The sequence below is a fragment of the Ursus arctos genome, unplaced genomic scaffold (assembly GCF_023065955.2).
Source record: "Ursus arctos isolate Adak ecotype North America unplaced genomic scaffold, UrsArc2.0 scaffold_24, whole genome shotgun sequence".
NCBI classification, from domain to species: domain Eukaryota; kingdom Metazoa; phylum Chordata; class Mammalia; order Carnivora; family Ursidae; genus Ursus; species Ursus arctos.
In genome coordinates this window covers 31,297,179-31,319,506 of record NW_026622919.1, presented here as the reverse complement: position 1 = coordinate 31,319,506, position 22,328 = coordinate 31,297,179, and the positions used below count along the sequence as shown (strand labels likewise).

Below are 22,328 nucleotides of genomic sequence, written 5' to 3'. Positions count from 1 at the left end.
AGCCTGATACCCTTACGAGATGAGCCTCTGCTTTGGGGAGAAAGGCTGGTGAGTGGTGGTGCCGGGCAGGGCGGCCCGATGCCAAGGCAGGACAGTAGCTGTCTCGCTCCTTTGCCCTTGCGCCTCCACCCACCCCTTGCTCTTATCTCCCTTCTCTTACCCCACACCCAGAGCTGCTAGATTCCTGCTTTTTTTTCTCTTTTTGGCTCTGCTCTGCCCGGCTGGCTAGGTTCTGCTGTCCCATGCCTGCTCTTGGAGCCTTGGCAAGCATGCACGCACAGTTGTGCCCTTGTGGGAACAGCCCCTCAGGTCCCTCCCCACCGAATCTCCAGTGCCACCTCAGGGAGGGGGTGCAGGGACAAAACGCTGGAAAGGGGCCCCATTAAGTCCTTGAATTGGAGCCAGGAAATGTGTTGGCAAATTAGACTGTGGCAGGGAGAGAGACACTAAGAAATAGGCTGAGCCTAGGGCTCTGCCATGGAGACCTTGGGTGGCAGCAGGGTCCCGGGCCTTTGGGGGATGCCCTGCAGGCTCCTCTTGTCAGGCATGGTTGACCCTTGGAAAGCCCAGCTCTATTCTCAAGGAGCTCTCCACCTGTCTTGCACCCCTTCTCCCTCTCTGTACTGGGGACTGGTCACCCTTCCCCACTCCCTCGGGGTGCTGGTCATTCCCTGCTTTCTGTTCTCCCAGCTCTTAGTGAAGGCAGACTTGTGGAGCTTTGAGCCGGGAGAGGTCTCATTTGTCCTTAGGTCTAGAGTCTATTCCACTACCTGGCACCTGCTAAATCCTTGTTAAGGGTTGACTTGATTACACAAGGAAGGCTTGAATGTTGTCCTTGAAGGCAGTGGGAGCTGGGTGAGCTCAGGGCAGGACAGGGACCTAGTCCCACTGCCCCCTCGCATGTGTCATATACGAGCGTGCAGACCTACGGGTGTGCAATGTCCCCGGAACGCATAGATGCGTGAGGGTGAGGCCAGGGCATGGACGGGCTATGTCCTCCTCTGACCCCAGCGGGACCTCTGCTGTGTCTCTGCAGGCCCGGATGGCAGGGGAGCGAGGCGCTAGCGCCGTCCTTTTTGACATCACGGAGGATCGAGCAGCTGCTGAGCAGGTACCCAGGGACACTGGGGTGTTTGAGGAGGGAGTAAAGTCACCTGCGGAAAGACAAGTCAGGACACAGCAGCCCTTGTGGGCACTTTCCCCTCATGCAGCTGCAGCAGCCCCTGGGGCTGACTTGGCCGGTGGTGTTGATCTGGGGTAAGGACGCTGAGAAGCTGATGGAGTTTGTGTACAAGAACCGAAAGGCCCACGTTAGGATTGAGCTGAAGGAGCCCCCAACCTGGGTAAGCGCGCCAGATCTCCAGACCCTGCCCTAGCACCCGTTCTCACCACCACTTTGTCCTGAGGCAACTCCCATCGAAAGCCCTGGGACTCCTGGAGCTAAAGAGAATTTAGAAACCCTATAGCTCAACTTCACCCAACAGCTGTGTGCTTCTGGACAAGTTTCTTCTCTCCCTGGGCTTCGTCTGCAGAATGAATAGATGAGGCCCGCTGAGTTCTGAAGTTGTTTTCTGCTCTGTGGTTTCAGGGCGCAGAGTAGCAGAGCCTGAATAAAACCCTGGCCCCCAGCCCCCGATGCCCCGCAGCTGGCCACTGGGAGGCTCCCGCTCTGCAGGGGGTCCCTTTCCTCCTTTCCCCAAGCACACAGATCTTCAGATAGGACCTCTCCCAGCGCACATCTGGAGGAGCCTCTCCTATGAGTGCCCGTGGGCAGAGAGCCACCACCTAACCCCACCTGCACGTTCCTCCCCACCTCGTCCCCTCTGCTGGAAGACTCAAGGGGACCTCTAGCTATCTGTCTCCTGGGCACCTGACTTTCTCCCAGACTGGCCCAGCTCCTTCCAGAGCTATGACTCTTTCCACCTCCGCTCACTCCCGCAGCCAGATTACGACGTGTGGATCCTCCTGACAGTGGTGGGCACCATCTTCGTGGTCATCCTGGCTTCAGTGCTGCGCGTCCGGTGCCGCCCCCGCCACAGCAGGCCGGTGAGCGGAGCGGGCTCCCTGGCAGAAGTGGGCATGTTCGTGTGTGGGGGAGGGGAAAGAGCAGGAAGGGAAAAGGGAGGAAAGAAGGTGCCCTTATGCTCTTGAAGCCGTTTCCATCTAAATACCCTGGCACTGACTTGTTGGTCTCCAGTAGCCCCTCCACGTAGGATTGCCCATTCATTTATTTATTCAGCAGAGAGAGAGCTCCTCGTATGGGCCAGGCCCGGGTCCAGGTGTTGGCAGTAGCACAGTGAACAAAAGGAAGATCCCGTCCCTGGGGGAGCTTTCATTCTAACGGGAAGAGACAGACACTAAACAAAATAAATGAATCAACTATGTAGTATTTTGGATGGTGGTGTGTTCCAGAGAGAAAAATAAAATAGAAGAAGAAAGAGGGAATGTAAAGGGAAAGGGTTAATTTTTAAAAGCAAAGCCAGAGAAGGCTTTACTGGGAGGACAGCATTTACAGGAAAGACCCTCAGTGGGTGAGGGGGTCGTATGTGCAGATATCTGGGGAGAGTGTGGTCGGACAGAGAGCACAGTAGAGGCAAAGGCCTTGAGGCAGAAGTGTGCCCAGTGTGTCTGAGGGATAGCCAGGCGGCCATGTGGCCGGAATAGAGCTAGTGAAAGGGCAGAGCGGGAGGTTGGGACAGGAGTGTGCCGGACTGCTGAGGCCATTGGCAGGGCCTGTGTTTTTCACCCTGGGCGAAGTGGGAGTGGCTAGAGGATTTGGAGCAGAAGTAGTACCACGATCTGACTTAAGTTTCAAGGGGCGAGGATGGGTGCGTCATGGGTGGTTAATGGGATTAGGAATTCAGTTTGATGGGCTATTAGATAGCCAAGTTAAGATGTCAAGCAGGTGTTTGGATGAAAAACTTCTCTCCTGGGCCATCAAGGGAAGGAAAGCGAGAAGGTATGAAGGGGGGTGGGTGCGAGGGTGTGGCCAGCTTGGCAGAGCCCTGTGTGAGCTCGAAGGGGCCAGACTCCTAGGGGCAGTCAGTCGGCCCTATGATCTATCTCACTGGGTGACTGGGAACCAAGTACAAACCGAGGTCCCGGGGTGGGGGAAGAGGAGCCCTTGCCCTAGTCTGAGGCCCACCCCTCTTCCCAGGATCCCCTTCAACAGCGAACAGCCTGGGCCATCAGCCAGCTGGCCACCAGGAGGTACCGGGCCAGCTGCAGGAGGGCGCGGGCTGAGTGGCCGGACTCCAGTAGCAGCTGTGGCTCCGCGCCCGTGTGTGCCATCTGCCTGGAGGAGTTCTCTGAGGGCCAGGTAAGGCCGGGCTTGCTCGCCCTCGGTGACCAGGCTGCGGAGGGAAGGGGGAGAGCGGGAGGCTGTGCGAGGCACTGCAGGCCGCTGCGGGTGCTCCGGCTGCGTCTGTGCTGTGTATCTCTCGTGAGGCAGAGGGAGGAGCAGCCCCGAGGTCTGGCTGTTTTCCTGGTCTTCCAGGGGAAGAGAGCTGGTCCTTGCTGAGTGTGTACCGCGTGCCAGGCCCTGCAGGGAGTGCTTTAGGTGCATGAGCTCACTTTAGCCTCCTGAAGGCGCTCGGTGGGGGCAGGTTCGGCTTTCATCCTCGCTTTGGAGCAGAAAACTATCTGTTAAGGAACTTGCCCAAGGTCATGCAGCTGAGTGGCAAAATCCAGGTTTACCTGACACCAAAGCCCTTACTGTTTCTATTCTACTATGTGGTATTTTACAAGAAGGTCAGAGCAGGAAGGAGAGGCGGGAGGGAGTTGGGGGAATCCTGGTTTTACTGCTGTGGCTACAGATAACTTGGGTTTGGACCCCTTGTGTTCTGCAGGAGCTGCGGGTCATTTCCTGCCTCCATGAGTTCCATCGTGTGTGTGTGGACCCCTGGCTGCATCAGCATCGGACTTGCCCTCTCTGCATGTTCAACATCGTAGGTAGGAGGTGGGCCGAGCCCTCCCCTGTGTGCAGCCAGAGGGGTCTAGGACAAGGCTGCCTTCTGCCGAAGGGTGTTGCCTGGAAGCTGAGGAGAAAGCAGCTCTGCCTTAATAGTTCTTTAGAGTGACTCGTATGAAGGGGGGCACCATTCACATCGTAGGCTTCTTTATTACTTTAAAATGGTTTGTATTTCTATGACAACTTTGTTGAAGTTAAATCTCGGTGGTCTGTGTATTTATAATTCTGATTTTGTGGCAATAAAGTATCTTAATGTAACAAGACCAGGATAATATGAAAATTTCCTAAAAGGTGCAAGTGAAGTGCCTTGAGGAAGAAGAGCCTTTTTCTAATTTACCCCAAGGTGCACTACTGGCCTGTGGAGGCCCTGAGTGAGAGAGCCCTCCCGTGAGGGCTGCTGGGGGGAGCAGGGTGGACGTGCTTAGTGGAGCTCCCAGGGAGAGACTGGCTGCAAGGAGCCGCGGTGTGCCAGGGCGCAGGCAGAGTAGGAGTGTCCTTGGCCCCCAACTCGGACTGGACGCGCAGGCTCCGTAGGCTTGAACGGCTGCTCTAGCCACCCTCCGGAGGAGGTCGGTGGAGTCAAACACCTGTGCTCTTGGTTCTTTCTTCCAGAGGGAGATTCGTTTTCTCAGTCCCTGGGACCCTCTCGGTCTTACCAGGAACCAGGCCGGAGACTCCACCTCATTCGCCAGCATCCTGGCCATGCCCACTACCACCTACCCGCTGCCTACCTGTTGGGCCCTTCCCGGAGCGCAGTGGCTCAGCCCCCACGACCTGGCCCCTTCCTAACATCCCAGGAGCCAGGCATGGCCCCCCGGCACCACCGCCTCCCCAGAGCTGCACATCCCAGGGCTCCAGGCGAGCAGCAGCGCCTGGCAGGGGCCCAGCACCCCTATGTGCAGGGCTGGGGACTGAGCCACCTCCGGTGCACCTCGCAGCACCTTTCTGCTTGCCCAGCACCCCCACGCCGGGCCAGGCCTCATGACAGCAGTGGTTCTGGAGAAAGCTACCGCACAGAACGCAGCGGCTACATGGCCGATGGGCCCGCCAGTGACTCCAGTTCGGGGCCCTGTCACGGCTCCTCGAGTGACTCGGTGGTCAACTGCACGGACATCAGTCTGCAGGGCATCCACGGCAGCAGCTCTACCTTCCGCAGCTCCCTGAGCAGTGACTTTGATCCCTTGGTGTACTGCAGCCCGGAAGGGGAGCCCCGGGGGGAGGAGACTCAGCCTAGTGTGACCTCTCGGCCCCGTTCTTTGGACTCAGTGGTGCCCACAGGGGAAACCCAGGTTTCCAGCCACGTCCACTACCACCGCCACCGGCACCACTACAAAAAACGCTTCCAGTGGCATGGCCGGAAGCCTGGCCCAGAAACTGGGGCCCTCCAGGCCAGGCTTGCCTTTCCTCAGACACAGCCCCAGCCAGAGCCACCTTCCTCTGATCAGCAAGGTGCCAGATCCAACCCAACGGCCCCTTCAGGGCAGCTCCCCAACCCACAATGGTCCAGGGCCCTCATGGAGGCAGCCCCAGGCCCAGCTGATGCTGCCAACCCCAGTCCTAGCAGCCTCTTCCATCTGCAGAAATCCAGCCTCCCTGTTCGACAGCCACAGAGGAAAAGGCGGGGGGGCCTCTCAGAGCCCACCCCAGCTTCTCGGCCCCAGGACTTGACTGCACACCCAGCTTGCCAGATTTTTCCCCATTACAGTACCAGCTTGGCATACCCTTGGTCCTCGGAGGCCCACCCGTTGATCTTTGGACCTCCAGGCGTGGACAGGAGGCTGCTACCAGAAAGCCCAGGTTCTTGTTACTCAAGTTCACAGCCAGTGTGGTTGTGTCTGACTCCACGCCAGTCCCTAGGACCACACCCACCTGGAGAGGGGCCTTCCGAATGGAGTTCTGGCACCCCAGAGGGCAGGCCGTGCCCTTACCCACACTGCCAGGTGCCGCCAGCCCAGCCTGGTGAGTTTGCAGGGGAAGAGAGTGTGGTTTGGAGAAGGTACCAGAGGTTATTGCAGAATGGGTGAAGTCAGCCAACAAGGGGTTGACAGAAGCTGAGAAGGTGCAGTGGGGTAACATACAAAATATTGAACAACAGGCATAGCATAGGATGCTGGCTGAAGGACTCTGACTCCGCCAGGTGTTACTCCTTTAGTTGCCAGACCAGAGGGAGGCTCAGGGGAAGCGGCCATGTGGGTGAAACATCAGAAAGCACTTGCAGTGGTTTGAGGCAGCAGCTCAAATGTAAGTGTTTCAGTATTATAATAATGAGTAAAGGTGTGCACCCAGTTCAGTTATCAGCTCTAAAGATGTATTTATTTATTTATTTGAGGGGGGTGAGTGGGGAGGGGCAGAGGGAGAGAATATTCAAGCAGACTCCCTGCTGAGTGCAGAGTCTGATGTGGGGCTCGATCCCATGACCCCAGGATCATGATCCCGCAACCCCAAGATCATGACCTGAGCAGAAGCCAAGAGTCAGGTGCTTAACTGACTGAACCACCCAGCCGCCCCCAATTATCAGCTTTAAATACAAAGAAGGCCAAGAAGTGTTCCTTGCTCTTGAGGAGAGCATGGAGAAGTAATTACTGATAGCTGTAATCCTAGGCAATATGAGGTCTTGTAGGAGAAATAATTGCAGATATCCATAACACTAGGCCATACGAGAAGACCTATGTAAATGATTAAAAAAAAAAAAAAAAAAGGAAGAAAGAAAGAAAGCAAAGCAAAGAAAAAAAAAAGATCATGGGTGGTTCCCAGCAGCCCTGTGGGTCCTTAGGTTTTCTCCTCTCCCCCTGGGGTAAAAGAACAACTAAGGCTTCCTTTCTAAGCACCCTTGTTAATAAGACCAACCCCATTTTCCTCGGGCCTCAGTGCTTCCCTGATAATTGTATTACAACCAATGGTGATAACGTAAATCCTCAATTTTAACGTGGTGTTTATTTGCTCAAATCCTCCTCTTCCTCCTCCAGAGCACCCCTCCCCCACTTTCCCCCATGGTGTGGATGACACAGCTCTTTGCCTACAGCTATCACTAGGCACCCCAAAAGGGAACCCAAAGGTCCGGAAATATAAGACCTCACAGTCTAGGAACCCTACAGTCGAGACCTAGAGCTGTTATCATTCATTCATTCATTCATTCACTTCCCTCCTTTTTCCTTCCTGCATTGGATGCTTGCTATGGGCTAGGTTCCAGGCTAGGCTCTGAGGACATGGTTTGTCAACCAGGAGATCCAGGTCTGTGGGGTCACAGGCATGTACACAATTACAGTAGAGAAAATCATGGCTTCCACGGAGCCATGTAAAGCAAGCTTTGGTCGTGTGTTTGATGATCCATTAGGACCCTGTCACATGTGTGCTTTCGGGGCTGCTGGAGCCAGACCACCACCTCCCCTGTCTGCCGTACTTAGAACTAGTTCCAATGCCTCCCTCTTCCCTGCTCCTCAAATCCAGTCAGCGCCAGGTTCTCTTAACGCCGTCCCTGAGAGCTTTTTTACCTTCTCCTTCAGAATGATGGCCCTAACCCTAAAGAGCCTCCCAGCTCTCCCCTCCCCTCTTACAGGGAGGGCCACGAAGGCTGGGCCCTGCACATACAGGCTGTTCTGCGGAGTCGTGCAGCACAGTGACCCTGTTCACCTGCTGCTGCCAGACTCACCTCCCTCAAATAAACTGTCCAGAAATTTCCACGTCCTCTGTTTTGTCCACAGTAAAGAAAAACTGAGCCTGGTTTGGCCTTCAAGGCTCTAGCACCAGCGAGCCCCCATCTTCCTTCCCCACTTTTCTTTTCACTCTTCCCCTTCCCTTCTCCTGCCCCATGCTTTAGCCAAACCTAGTAAACACTTCTTGTGGTTCCTATAATCCAGAATATTCTGCTGCCTTCCTATTCCTATAAATCCAATTCTTATCTATTTCTGCAGGACCAGCTCATTTATCTTCGCTTTCAGGAAGCCCTTCCTGATTGCTCCACTTGAACGTGATCTTTCCCTTTTCCAGGAAAGGTCTTATGATCCGGTCCTGTCCCACTGCATAATTTCCCTTTGCATGCACACCTTCTCTGCTGTAAGATTGTGAGGTCCCTGCTTATTCTTCTATGTGGCACATGGTAACAGGCCAGATTCACAAGTGCTTCATAAGTGTTTATTGGGTTAATGAGCGAATAGTATTTGTAACACACTGATTGCTGTATGTTTCTCTTTCTTTAGCTTTTTTGTTTTTCTCTCCCCTGTATCCCAACTGGGGCCCCTCCCAGCTTTCAGTCTAATTGCCCCTTCTGGACACATTCCCTGCTCCTCCCTCTCTGTGGTCCTCTCCCAGCCGTACTTGCAGGTGGAACAGGAAAGAGGCTGGCCTGACCCTCGGTGACCTCTTTCCTCCCCTCTCTCTACACGCAGGCTCAGAGGAGGAGATTGAGGAGCTGTGCGAACAGGCCGTGTGAGATGCTCAGACCTAGCTCCAACCAAGAGTGTGCGCCGGATGACTCGGGCCCTACCTGGCACAGAGTCTTGCTCCTGAGAGAAGAAAGGACCTCAGAAAACAGCCCTGTTTTTTGCCATACTGCCTGGGAGCTCCGGAAGAGGAGTGGTGATGGTGGGTGGCAGGTGTTCCCTGCTCCCAGCTCTGGACCTTGTGTGCAGAACGCATCTGCAGTGCAGCAAGTCGGTGTCCGGCCAGGCAACCAGCTACTACCTGTGTGGGCTGGCTCCCCTAAAGGCTGTTTTTTGAGAACAGGAAGCTAGATATGGGTAGCTAGGTGTTATAAAGGTGCTGCTCCTTTCCCCAGGCCCAGCAGGTCTTCCTCATCCCAAGTCTCATGACATACCTGCCAATGGGGTCCTTCTTACCTCCTTTCTTGGGTGAGTCCTACACACCAGCTTTGACTCTTCGGTAAAGCTGCTGCATCAGCAGCAACCCTGGCTTTTATCATTTTCCTTCTTTGCGAAAGGATCAGGAACATAGGTGAGCGCCGAGCCCTAGAAAGGGAGGCCCTGCAGCTTCTCCAGGCAGTACCTGCCCTGGTGCATAAGGGAGAATGTTTTTCCCTTCTTGTCCTTAATGGTCAGATCCACTATATGAAGTCAGAGGGGAGGCTCTGGGAAGCCAGGGTGTGCAGTTCTGTCCCTAAAGTGGTACAGCACCCTGAAGAACCTGGGATGAAGCCTCTGACTTTCAAAGTCCCTTGTCACTCCAGCAGCCCCAGTTCCTCTTGGGGTTGGGGGTGGGGGTAGTGGGGAGGGAATAATTCTTTCCTGGAGATTGCCTATCTCAAAGTCCCAAAGGAGGTGGAAAGAAAGGATCTCTGCTGGACTTCATCTAGAAGAGGGAGGATGGAATGAAGGTAGAAAAGACAGAATTACAGCTGAACAAGGACAACAACAAATTCTTCTCTGGGAGTTTTCTCTCGGAGCAGGGATGAGGAACAGGGGAAAACAAAGGAAAAGCAAAGTGGGACATTTGGGTTTAGATGGTTCTGAGGCCCAGCGTCCCGTGATAAGCCACACAGGCCAGGGACACCCAGGAAGGTATGCATGCAAGAGGCTGTGCGTGCAGGACATCTGGCCCGGGTAGCTGGTACCGAGTGGGCAAAGGCTGAGGGGCATCCTGAGGGTGACATTCACCTCAGGGCAGCTGGACCATTGCCGGCTCCTCAGGCATTATCCCATTTGGAATGTGAATGTGGGAGCTAAGTGGGCACAGGACCCTACCTGGGAATCTTCTTCCCTCAGAGTCAGTGGGGAACTAGCACCTAGGCACCCACATGGGTATTTATATTCTGAACCAGACAGAAAGACGCTTGAATCAGGCACTATGTTGAGAAATGTATTTATTTGCTAATATATTTATCCATAAATGCGGTCTGGTCTCGTGGTTTTGTTCTGTCATGACTGTCACTCGGGGTAACAGCTTCATCTTCTACATTGACAGAAATAAATTATTTCTGGCAGAGGTTAGGCTATGATGTATGAAAGGATAGGACAGAGTGGTGGGCTAGGCAACAAGAATTGGTTTGTAAGCCCCTAAAAGCATGGTTTATGAGATCAGGGAAGGGGGAAAGCATGACTGGATTCTGTGGTCCAGTTGTTATCTGTATTATTATTCTTTTACTTCACACTCTTATTTGTGATGCTTCCGTGACTTTGTGACCTTGGGCAAATACTCTGTGCCTCTCTTTTTCCACCCATAAAATAGGCCTACTTCCCTGAGTTGTTGCAGGGCTCCCCAGAGATAAGAGTGAAAGCATGTTTGGAGGTGGAAAAGTATCCAGTGCTGAAGAACATTCTCACCCCAGTCAGAGCCCATCTGAACACAGCATGGCATGGGCACAAGAAGCAGGCCCCCCGCTTGAAGAAGCTCTGTTTCAGCTGGGAGGCCTGGTTGGGAGGATAGAACAGCAGGGCCTGAAACTATTTATATCCCAGAGCTCCAATTCTGATAAACACAAATGACTGTGCTCTCTACTCAGGGGACTACTGTGAGGCTCAAGAGCCGGTGCTAAGTCGGTAGGAATTCCACAGAGCCTGGGGCAGCCTTTGCTCCCATCCTCACAAAGCACATTTCCCCTCTGTTTCTCCAGGAAAGCTTTCACAGGGGTAGTCACTGTCCGTTGCCCAGTTTTGAACCACAGAGCAAAGAAGAATCTAGCTTCCTATAAGGTGAAATGAAAAAAAAAAAAAAAGACACAATCTCCTATCCCCTACAGATGTTCTCAAGTAAAGGAACTTTCTAAATGTTAAAAGCTGCACAGAGCCTAAATTATCAGCTGGAACAAGGAAAGTACGCGAAGAGTTTTAAAAAATAAATACTCCTGTTAAGCGCCATCGGCTCACAAGCCAGCACTCCGGCGGACGGCAAACGGAAACCCTATACTGCTCTCGGGAAGAAAGGGGCTGTCCCTGATTTCTTTCCCTCTAGGCAGAGATAACCCAGAGGGAGACAGTGGACTCTCTGGCCCTGAGCTTTTAAAACGGCAAGACGGAAAAGAATCTCGGCTGGCATCTGGGATCCTCCTAAGGGGACCGGCCGCCGGCTGCCAGCTGCCTGGATCAAAGGGCCCGCCCCGCCGGGATTCCGGCTCCGGCCGCGGTGCGTTCCCGCGCAGGCGCCAGCTGTGCCGCCCCTCCCCCATGGGCCCTGCCCACAGGCCCAACGGCCGCCGCGGCCTCGCCCTCGCGCCGGCCCAGGTGGCGGGTGCGCGCGCCGGCCCAGGTGACTCCCGGCCGGCCCCGCCTCCAGGCGGGAGAAACCATCTCCTTAGGCGGGGGGAGAGCAGGGCCCTGCGGCTTCTCACACCGGAAAAGGAAGTCCGAGGCACCAGAAGTGGAAGGCATTCTGGGTAATTCGCTGTTTACTTCCTGCGGCTGAGGAATCCGTGGCCCAGTCCTTCGCTGTTTTTTTTGTCGGAGAGGATGGCCCTGGAGACGGTGCCAAAGGACCTGCGGCATCTGCGGGCTTGTTTGCTGTGTTCGCTGGTCAAGGTGTCCTTCGGGGAGCTGGTTGTAGGGGCGATGGGGGAATCAAGGTGGGGGAAAACGTGGAACGGGGCTGGGGGATAGCGAAGAGTAAATTAAGGTCTAGGACCCCGGGTTTGGCGGGGGGTTTGGGAAGCTGCTGGAGGCCATTGTTTAAGTATAGGAACGCAGGCAGTCTTTTCATACTTTTGACTCCTCAGCTAGTACAGGTCTGATCCTTAACAGACGTTCAGCGAATTTCTGTTGAAGCCGAAGGCCACTGGGAGTCAGATGAGGGTGGGGATCTGCAGCTGAAGGAGTAGTCGAGAAGATGCCTGGCCCTGAGGAGACTAGGGAAAGGAATAGGTGAAACGCAGTTAGGAACAAGAGAGGGAGGACTGTGAGGGTGGGTGGAACTTTAGGAATGGGGCTGTGGGAGTGGTGGGTGGGGAACCAGATGAGGCAGAACCAACACAGGGAGCCTTCTGCTTGACCAGGTAGAAGTATGTAGAGCGCTACTTATTCTTTTGGCCTTGTTTACGCTCACCCCTACCCTCTTCTTTCCCCCTCCCAGACCATAGACCAGTTTGAATATGATGGTTGTGACAATTGTGATGCATACCTTCAGATGAAGGGTAACCGGGAGATGGTATATGACTGCACCAGCTCTTCCTTTGACGGGTAAGCCCCTTTAGATTCCTTCATTTACTTTTTGGTTACTCCCATCCCACCCCACGCAGTAAATGTGAGGCGAATTTTGAGACCATGATCCTCGATGTTCTCAGTTATTTTGAAACACACTAGTTCTGTGCTGTCCAGTACAGTAGCCACTAGCCATGTGTGGCATTGAGCACTTGAAATGTGGCTAGTCCAAACTGAGTTATGCTTTAAGTGTAAAATATACACTAGATTGACAAGATTCAGAACAAGGAAAAAGAATGTAAAATATTTTAATTTTTTTAAATATTAATTATATACCCAAATGGTAATTCTTTGGGTGTACTGGGTTAAATGAATATGTTATTGAAATTAATTTCACCCTTTTGTCTTTACTCATAAACATGGCTACTAGAAAATTTTAAATGACTTGTGTGGTTTTTACTTATTTCTGCTGGACAGTTCTTCATTAGACTGTCAGCTCATTGGTGGTAGGGACTGTGTTTATCTTGTGCACACTGATCTGGCATACGGCCTGGAAGGTTGCAGAGGGCTGAGAAATGTTTGTTGAATGCATGAAGGTCCTTTCTAAAAATGAAGGTAAGGTAAGGTGCAGTAATGGTAAATTATTACCTGAAAGCTGATGCTGTTAGATACGTCGTGTAAGAGACCCCATAAGAAAAGTTTTCCCTTGGTGAGATTCTCCAATGGGGAGAAGGAAAAATGAGAGTAACGTAAGTGGCCAGGTCTTAGTTTTTTTTCCCCCAAAGTAGGAGCCAGAGGGCAGTATTCTTTGTGGGTTAAGGAGATCCTGTGTCTTTTGGTCTTAGGCCAGTTAAGGATTTACACACAGGGGTGCCTGGGTGGCTCAGTCAGTTAAGTGTCCAATTGTTGATTTCAGTTCAGGTCATGATCTCAGGGTAGTGAGATTGAGCCCCGCTTTGGGCTCCGCACTCAGCAGGAAGTCTGCTTGAGATTCTCTCTCTCCGTGTGCCCCTCCCCTTGTGCGCTCTTTCTCTCAAATAAATGAATCTTAAAAAAAAAAAAAAAAAAAAAAAAGAATTTACACACAATCTGGGCTCAAATCCAGTACTTAGTAAACTTCCTTCAAGGTAAGGCCAACTCCATCCATTCCTTATTTGACTTCCTTTATGAAGGATTGGTCAAAAAAGATGTTGCCGTGGAACCTTACTTCCTACACATGCATGTGCACAGTCAGTGCTCTGGTTCCTTTGTTGATTTGTTAGCACTGTAACAAAATGGCTAACAAATGAGTAAAGGGACTCCCATCTATGGTAAAGTACTTATGTTGGCTGCTGTGAGGGATGTCAAGAGTTACACAGTGATGGGGCGCCTGGGTGGCTCAGTCGTTAAGCTTCTGCCTTCGGCTCAGGGCGTGATCCTGGAGTTCTGGGATCGAGCCCCATGTCAGGCTCTTCAGCTGGGAGCCTGCTTCTTCCTCTCCCACTCCTCCTGCTTGTGTTCCCTCTCTCACTGGCGATCTCTCTCTCTCTGTCAAATGAATAAATAAAATCTTTAAAAAAAATTTTTTTTTAAAAAGAGTACACAGTGATGCACTTACTAGTAAGAGAGACGCAGTGTAAAGTTTTGCATATTAGAGTTTGTTTAAAAATTGTGGCAAAATTTGTGTGACAGAAAATTTACTTTTTAAAATTTTTTATTTATTTGAGAGAGAGAGAGCACAAGCAGGGTAGCAGGGGAGGGAGAAGCAGACCCCCCTTTGAGCAGGGAGACTGACAAGGGGCTTGATCCCAGGACCCTGAGACCATGACCTGAGCTGAAGGCAGACGCTTAACCTACTGAGCCACCCAGGCGCCCCTGAAAATTTACCCTTTTTAAGTGTAGAATTCAGTGGTATTAAGTATATTCACATTGTGCAGTCATCACTACCATCCATCTCCAGAACTTTTCTCATCGTATTTTCCCCTCCCCACAGCCCTTGGCAGTTACCATTCTACTTTCTTTCTGTATGAATTTCTTGTTTTGTTTTGTTTTTTGGTTAAGATTTATTTATCTATTTATTTGACAGAGAGCAAGAGAGCAAAGTGGGGGAGTGGCAGAGGGAGAGGGAGAAGCTGAGCAGGGAGCCCAGCTTGGGGCTGGATCCCAGGACCCTGGGATTATGACCTGAGCTCAAGGCAGATACTTAATCGACTTGAGCCACCCAGACGCCCCTCTTGCTGTATGAATTTGAAGTGTACTATAGGTGCTTCATATAAGTGAAATCATACAATATTTGTCCTTTTGTGTCTGGCTCATTTCATTTACCATCATATCTTCAAGGTTTATCTGTATTGTAGTATGCGTCCAATTTTCCTTTAAAGCTGAATAATCCCATTATATACGCTACACTGTATCCATTCGTCTGTGGATAGGCTCTTTGGTTGGTTCTGTCTTTTGGCTGTTAGGAATAATGCTGCTATGAACATGGGTTTATGAACTATCTGGTCAAGTCCCTGCGTTCACTTCTTTAGGGTATGTATCCAGAAGTGGAATTGCTGAGTCGTTCTGTTTAATATTTAGGGGAACTGCCATACTGTTTTTCACAGCGGCAGCACCGTTTTCTGTTCCCACCAGCAGTGTGCAGGGGTTCCAGTTTCTCCACACCCCTGCCAGTGCTTGTTATTTTTTGTTTTATGTTTTGTTTTGGTTTTGATAGTAGTTACCCTATTGGACGTGAGGTGGTATCGTTTTGGTTTTGATTGCCTTTCCCTAATGATTAGTGATGCATCTTTTTATGTGCTTATTGGCCGTTTGTCTGTCTTCTTCAGAAAAATGTCTCTTCAGATCCGTTGCCCACTTTCGAAGCAGGTTATTTGTTTATTGTTGTAAGAGTTATTTGTGTATTCTGGTGCATATTAGATTTTGGAGAATGGATATATCAAGGGCTAAAGGAGATCAGAGGAGGGCCAGATGAACTCAGCCAGAAGCAGAGGAGAGAGCATGTGATTCAGGCCCTGAAAGAAAGAAGTACTGGATTTTTGAGGAGGTCAAGGTGAGAGAGCATTTTAGTGAAAGCATTCTAAACAAGGGAATGACTTGAGAATCATGGGGTGGGAAAACCAGGGAATGTTTGGGGAATGGTGGGGATTCTGTTGAGGTTAAACCATAAGGTTGGGTGACAGGCACTGTAAGGCTAGGAAGATTGCTTGTGAAGAACAGAAGAGAACATCCAGACAACAGCCTGCGTATGTGCCTGTCCCTGCTCAGTGTGTCGGTCCAGGCGTTACCCTACTTAACCACCTCAGAGGGTGGGGTCACTTCCACTCCCAGCAGATGGCTGAGAATGTAGGATTTGGATGGGGAGGGAGGCTCCCCAAATAAGAATCCAGGATTGTTGCCAAGAGAAGAGGGAATGCTTATTGGGAAGGCAGTTGACAAATTCAGTATCTAGAACAGATCTGTCACAGGCAGTCAGCAAGCATTTGATTGAATGAATGAATGACAGAAATGACCTCTGTAGCTTCTGAAAGTACCTGATGTTTACCTGTCAAGCTCAAGTGGCAGCCTTCTGGCCCTTAACGTGGCCTTTCTGTTGCCTGTGCTCTAGGATCAGAGCTCTCCTGGGAAGAACTATTAGGATAATTAGGAGAGCTAATGCTTATTTAGCACCTACTCTGTGCCAGGTGTTTGTCATGTATTAGCTCACTATTCGAGTCTCATCCCACAAAATTCTGAGAGAGGTCTCCATACATGTGTTAGGCTCTACAGCTCATCAGAGGCAGACTTTGGCCAAGTCTAACTTCTTTCTGGTAGAAGGATCTATGGTTTTCCTTCACCCTCCCCTTTTGTGCTAGGGCCCAGCCCCCTAGTGGTCATGTCGCTTGCTTGGAATTAGTAGCACTCGCCATCTACTTTTAAAGATTTTATTTATTTATTTGACAGAGAGACAGCCAGCGAGAGAGGGAACACAAGCAGGAGGAGTGGGAGAGGAAGAAGCAGGCTCCCAGCAGAGGAGCCCGATGTGGGGCTCGATCCCAGAACGCCGGGATCACGCCCTGAGCCGAAGGCAGACGCTTAACGACAGCCACCCAGGCGCCCCTGGCCATCTACTTTTAAAAGGCCGTCCCTTTTCCCAGAGAACCTGGGCTAAGATGTGTTTGAGCCTGATGAGCTTGTCCTTTGGGAAGGACCTGTGACTGACCTGTGCTTGGCGGGCAAGTTAGTACTAACTTCGGGTCAGCCCCTTCCCAGCATTAGTAGTCCGTTTCCCCTTCTTTCTAGTTGAGACCCAGTACTTGGCTTTTTCCTGTGTTTCCTCTCCCAGCACTATTTTGCTGGCTGGCAGCAGAGTAAAGTGGCATTTTCCTCCATCTCTCTCTCCTGTAGTAGGGGAGGCTCAGGCTGACTCTGTTTCTTTTCCCTTCCCAGAATCATTGCGATGATGAGTCCAGAGGACAGCTGGGTCTCCAAGTGGCAGCGAGTCAGTACGTATCTCCCTTTTTCCTTATCCTGGCCCGTGTTGTTGCCGCTCCTCGGGTCTGGTGGGGGAGTCTCAAATCAGGGGATAAGTGGCCGCAGAGTGAAGCAGATGGGGTTGTAGGAAACATGAGGAAAGTGTCCTGTGCCCTGTCGTTTAACACTGGAGCCAAAAGAAGTGTTTGCTCTTTTCTTGGAGTTGCAGAATTCCTTTCAGTTTTAGCTTAAACCTCCGTTTGGTTTTTAGACTCAACTTGCTCTCACTGCCGTCTCTTTTTCTTCTTTCGTAGGTAACTTTAAGCCGGGTGTGTATGCAGTGTCAGTCACTGGTCGCCTTCCCCAAGGTAATCATCATCGTCACAGCAGCCAGTGTTCACCTACTGCGGCAAGCTCTCTGGAAGTCCTTTATGTGACTGCACGCTAGTCCTCACAGCTCTGTGAGGGAACTGAGGCACAGAGAGCTTAAATAACTTGCCCAAGGTTATCCTGCTAAAAAGTGAGGAGCTAGAATTTGCAGCCAGGCGTTTTGACCCCAGAACCCTTGGTTTCAGTGACTACAGTGTGTCTCCCTTTTCCTTCTCATTCTTACCAAGTCACTACCAAACACGTGCCTGGATCTTCAGTGGTAATAAGCCAATAGAAGCAGGACTGTTGGTGAGCTGTGTCAGAACTCCCGATTGCTTCGGAACACCTTCTTCCTTCCTCCCTTTCCCATCCCCCACCAAAGTGGTAGGAGAAGGAGCTTTCTTATCCTCCAGAATCTTCCTCTCTCACAGAGCTGTTTCTTTTCCTGCTGCAGGAATCGTGCGAGAGCTGAAAAGTCGAGGAGTGGCCTACAAATCCAGAGACACAGCTATAAAGACCTAGCAAGATGCGTGGCTGCCAGCGTCTTTGCTCCCCACCTCCTGCATCTTATTTTTTGTTATGGAACTAAGTGGACAGAACTTGAGATACTCCTCACCCTCCTACTCTGAGACTCAGCAGGCTGTTGAGAGAGTACCTCACAGCGTGTCCCTGGGCCATTTTACCTTTGGACTGCTGGTGGGGGTGGGGGTCGTTTGGGCTGGTGGATTAACAGAGACCGAATTGAATGGGGGGTAGAAGACCCAGTCTGAGCCCTTGCCCATGGGTAGGACTCTGGGTCAAATGCCAATAAACACGAACCCCTAGGAAAAGTTCTTAAGCCCATGACAGATGCCTTGCCGCCTCCTTCTTTTTACCTGGGCACAAGAAGAACTCACTTAACCCTGTAAGCACTTTTCCAGAGCAGCAGAGGCCCTCCTCCCCATTACCCATCTTTCAGCTTTTCGGGGTTGCAGCCTTTCTAGTGTGCTTCCTTGGGTCTTGTTGGAAGGTCTGCTGTCCTGAGTGTAGGCAGCCCCATCAAGCTGGAGTCCTGGTGTCTGGGGGTTGCAGACTTGCTCTAGGCCTGGCACAGCAAGTGTCTTTTGAAAGAAAGCCTGAGGCTTCTTAGTATTCTTTGCCTGTTGACCATATTTAATACTGTTCCCCACTCTTTTTTTTTTCTTCTTCTTTTTACTGCTCTTTTTCTATCTTAGACCAGTCAGTGGTACCCATGACCCTCCCTCGCCCACCTACACATATTCTGCTGCATTTCTCTTAACTGGAGACCCTCAGGTGGCTGCTGGGTCTTGGCCCCGTTCGTTTTTGCCTCTGCAGGAATTGGGCCCCCCCTTTCCCCTCTGGCCTAGTAGGAGGTTTTGATACCAAGTTATGGGTCAATGTGAGTTATTTGTTTTAGAATGAAAGTTACCAGAAATTCTTGTTTACTTAAATCCACAAAGAATTCTATTACTATCCCCATATTGACTCCCTAGGTCTCTTGTTCTCCATCTGTAAAACAGTGGTACACTCTGCCTGTCTACCTTAGTATTGTGATTACAAAAACGAAGCAATGTGAAAAATCTAGAACTTAGGTTTTATAAAAAGTAAAATTCATTTACACTCTTTTTATCAGCTATTCTTTAATAATACGCAGTATGTGCGCAGTTAACCAAATAGTGGGAGAAATGCCCAGAATCACCACCACAGAATGAGCTCTCGACTCAGTAGCAGAGGTGCCTACATGAGGGCTTTGTGTCTCTTAGCCACCTGGTGTTGCTAGTGAGTCAGCGTCTCTTGTTACCTGTGGCCTGGAGTGTGTGGGAAGGAGAGAGAGGTGCTGATTCTCCAGTGACCCCTGCCCACCCCGTCCTTGTTTTCTCATAGGCCCATGGCAAGGAAGCTGGGAGTGGCCCAGGGTGCTCCTGTCACTCACAGATCCTCAAACCAGAACCATGTTTGCTGATGCCTTCAAGCTCTGAGGGAATGGTCCACTAACCCCAGTTGGAGCCGAGTTTTTAAAGGATTTCTCCAGCCCAGCAAACTGAAAGAGCTCCAGGGGTGGTGGTTTCTACTCAATTTCAATCTGAAAGTTTCCTTGGGAAGTAGCCGCACCAGGCCAGCCTTGCGTTCTGGTTCTGGAGGGAAGAAGTGGGTTTCAGCAAGAGTGCCTAGGCCAAGCAGCCAACACCCAACTTTCACTGGCTTTTCTCGAAAAGTCCCTTGGAAATCCCCGGCTGCTGTCCTGCGTGTCTGACCCGGACGTGGCTGCTCCGTGAGAATGGAAACAGTTGTGGGGAGGGGAGGCAAGCGGCGCTGTGCACAAGTAACCACACTCAGGCTGCCTCAGCCCCACACTGAGCTGAGGCCCTAACTGTTAGCCTCGCAGGAAGCGAAAGACACAGGCCCTGATGGCTGTGGGGGAGGGGCGCCCAGTCGTCGGGACCGGATTTCACAGACTCGGTGCCAAGTGGGCTCTGCCTGGAAGCTGCTTCTCAATTCGTGTTCTTGCTTTTTCCGGTCCTGGGAGCTGCTTATGGTGCTGCCCGGCCAGACAGGCAAGAAGTGCTAGGGTCCACCCACTGCGGGGAGCCCAAAGAAACCGAAAGGGGCTGCTGGTTCTCGAAGGCTCCCCAGGAGGGAGCAGTGCAATGTGGACCAGGAGGTCTCCGCTGCCGCTGCCCTGCGTCGCATGGCCCTGAAGGCTATGCCCTGCTCCTTGTGCCTGTCAAAAGTTCGGCCCCATTCTGACCACGGAGGTCCCACATCCACCCCGGGTCTTGGTCTCCTGCTCAGTCATTTGGCTTCTCTACTTCAGAAAGGCAAGGCTCCTCCTCCTTAGTTCCACAATGAGAGATGCGAGTCAGGCTAGTGACCAGGCTGGCTTCCCCTTGTCTGCTTATTCTTCATTCTCTTCTTCCTACCCACTACTGCCCGTGGGATCAAAAAGCAGACTCAGTGGCAGTTCCTTGCTGAATGCAGCCTCCTCCTTGATGGCTGATGGAGCAAGGGTCGGAACATTCTGGTCTTGGAGAGAAGCTGTTGCAGAAGAGTAATGGGGATGAGCTGGGGAGGGGTAAGCTCAGGCTGGGCTCTTTAGGTTTGGCCTCATTTCCTCTGGGCATGGCCACTACCTTCTCACTCCGAGCCTGTCTAAAACCTGCCATTCAGTCCTCGTGTCCCCTCCCTGACACCTGAGCCGGTGAGTGTGTAAGAGACAGGTAATGTGGAAGCACAGAAGGTATCTTAATTTGGAAGTATGCCTCATGTTTATCAGTGAAACCTTTCGTTTAAATGGCATTTTACAGTTGCCAAAAGGGTTTTCATGTCCATTATCTTATTTGATCCTCACAAAACCCCTACATTATAGTTAATATCCTTATGTAGTGATGAAGAGACCGAAGGTCAAAGTGACCTGCCATGATCAAGAAGTAGAGCCTGAACTCAAGTAATATGTTGCTCACACCCAAACTAGGGCTGCTAACTCCTCCTAACATCCCCAGATGCGGTGGGCTTGCCCCCTTCACGATGATTCCACAGACCCAGCATGAGGCGTTAGTGTATCATGAGTGAGAGTTACATGCCCCTATACATTGAGTCCCCGGAACACCCTGTGCCTACCACTTACACCTCTAGTCCCCAAGTCTAAAATTGCCCAAAGAGAGGGAGGCAGTGTGGGGAAATGGTCCAGGGAGGTGATCCTCGGGATTTACTCAAGGATCCGTGCGCAGCACGTTGGGAAAGCGGTTCAGCCTTCCTGAAGTTCCCACCTGGCTGCATCTTCTTTTTTACTCCGGCAGCTCTTCGGTATCTGCTGACCTGTGCCCCATATTCCCCAACCTCTTCTGCTTTTTTCCTACTCACCACCTCTGTCTGCAGCCCAATTATGGCACCTTCACACTCCCCTGGAACACAGACCTGATGAAAATACACACACGTATCCAATTAGGGGCACGGCCCCTGCCTCCCAGTCCTCACTGCTCTAAACAGTTTGCTCTTTGTAAAATGCAGCTGACAAAACTCTGCTTTAGGTGGCAGGATAGTCGTTCCTCGGGACAGGCGGGGGTGGAATAGAAGATGGGGGGAGCCTGACCTTGTAGTCTGTTTCTTGATCTGGATGCCAGTTACATAGGTTAGTTCACTCTCTGAAGATTTATTGAGTTACATACTCATGATTTGCTCACTTTTCTATTTGTATGCTAACTTTAAACAAAAAGTTCACTTAAAGACACAGCAGTCCTATCTTAGATCGTTGTGAGAAATGCATTCATTTATGTAAAAGCAATCTGCAAGCTGTCCACTATCATGTGTATCTAAGGAATCCCATTTATCTCGTTGTCCGCCTCTAGATGAAAGTTCTCCGTACGTGTGGTGAGAATGTCATCCCTGTAGTGTTGTTGGACAATGGATGTTTCAATACATCTATTATACATAAATATATCATAACTGACACATTTTCCTTTAAGCACCATGGATTTTGATTTTAATCTCTCTGTTCTCTTGTTTTTTATGACATATGTTGTTGGTTTTATGGTTTTTTTTTTTTTAATATATACTTCCTTGCTATTTGGATACAAGATTCTGGATGTGATTTAACTTCTGCTTGGCTCAAAGTTATGTTAGAAGCCTCCATTTTTGTATCATGTGGTGAAATGGTTCTGGGACTGATTATTTTTCTACCTCTTGGATTCATGTCAGCCTGTCACTTCTGCTGCGCATGTGTGGCTGTCCCCCTTCCAGTCTCATTTGAGCTAGGAGAACAGACAGCTACACTTGGTAAAAATTGCTATAGAGTAAGGCGTAGACTGAGGAAGAAAGCACATGGCTGCCTGCCTGGGCTTTTGGGGGGCAGAGGCCTTCGCCGGAGTGTTGGGGCTGTAGAGTGACAACAGATCGTACAGAGAATGTGAAGGCGGGACAAGTCATGACTTCGGCCAACCCCCACCCCCAACATTATAAGTGAGATGACTGAGCACCAGAGGCAGTGGCCAGCCTGATCCCAAAGGGGTCACTGCTACTTTAAATGTCCTACACTACTTGGCCTGGTGCCTTCTGCCTAGAGATGCTCGTGTTTCTCTTTGCTTGAAGATCCCAGAAAGCAGGCGCTGAGGGCAGAGAAAACTGAGGGCTGTTAGCACCAAGATGTCCCATTCTCTGAGAAATGTGACAGAAAACCTCTCTCCTCCAGACCTCTGGTACTCCTATTCTCAGCACACCCCCCGGAGTGGAGGGCAGGCATTATGGGGTCATGGACAGACGACTTGGGAGTCCATCCCACAGATGGAGGCCTGGGCCTGTAACAAGTCAGGGGCCTGGCAAGCCCGTTGCAAGAGCTCCTACGCGCGGCTCCTGCCTGTGCACTCTCCTTCCTCCACACTGAGCTCCTGCGCTACAGAGAGAACTTGAGGGAAGGTAAACAACAGCTTCAGACACCACAGTAGCGGGACCCCAGCGTCTCCCCAAAATGGATTCCTCCTCCT

General features: G+C 51.2%; 2 protein-coding genes across 3 annotated transcripts in view; both read left to right on the top strand.

The window, feature by feature from the left end:
* Positions 1-9,815, top strand: part of RNF43 (ring finger protein 43) — a 62,718-nt gene extending 52,903 nt beyond the window's left edge. The window contains exons 3-9 of the mRNA XM_026517439.4: positions 1,037-1,111; positions 1,212-1,343; positions 1,942-2,046; positions 3,158-3,319; positions 3,849-3,951; positions 4,583-5,929; positions 8,356-9,815. Coding sequence (XP_026373224.1) covers positions 1,037-1,111; positions 1,212-1,343; positions 1,942-2,046; positions 3,158-3,319; positions 3,849-3,951; positions 4,583-5,929; positions 8,356-8,399 — 1,968 coding nt within the window. The 3' untranslated portion in view covers positions 8,400-9,815. The remainder of the gene's footprint in view (positions 1-1,036; positions 1,112-1,211; positions 1,344-1,941; positions 2,047-3,157; positions 3,320-3,848; positions 3,952-4,582; positions 5,930-8,355) is intronic.
* Positions 9,816-11,144: 1,329 nt separating this feature from the next.
* Positions 11,145-18,477, top strand: SUPT4H1 (SPT4 homolog, DSIF elongation factor subunit). 2 transcript variants are annotated; one of them, XM_026517441.4, is made up of 5 exons: positions 11,169-11,436; positions 11,984-12,090; positions 16,459-16,514; positions 16,797-16,850; positions 17,306-18,477. In XM_026517441.4, exons 1-5 carry the CDS (start codon positions 11,368-11,370, stop codon positions 17,371-17,373), a joined length of 354 nt encoding a protein of 117 aa, XP_026373226.1. In that variant the 5' UTR covers positions 11,169-11,367; the 3' UTR covers positions 17,374-18,477. The 2 variants fall into 2 exon arrangements, with proteins under 2 accessions (XP_057174006.1, XP_026373226.1); XM_057318023.1 differs by having other exon boundaries at positions 11,145-11,436; positions 16,797-18,477.
* The last annotated feature ends 3,851 nt before the right edge of the window (positions 18,478-22,328 follow it).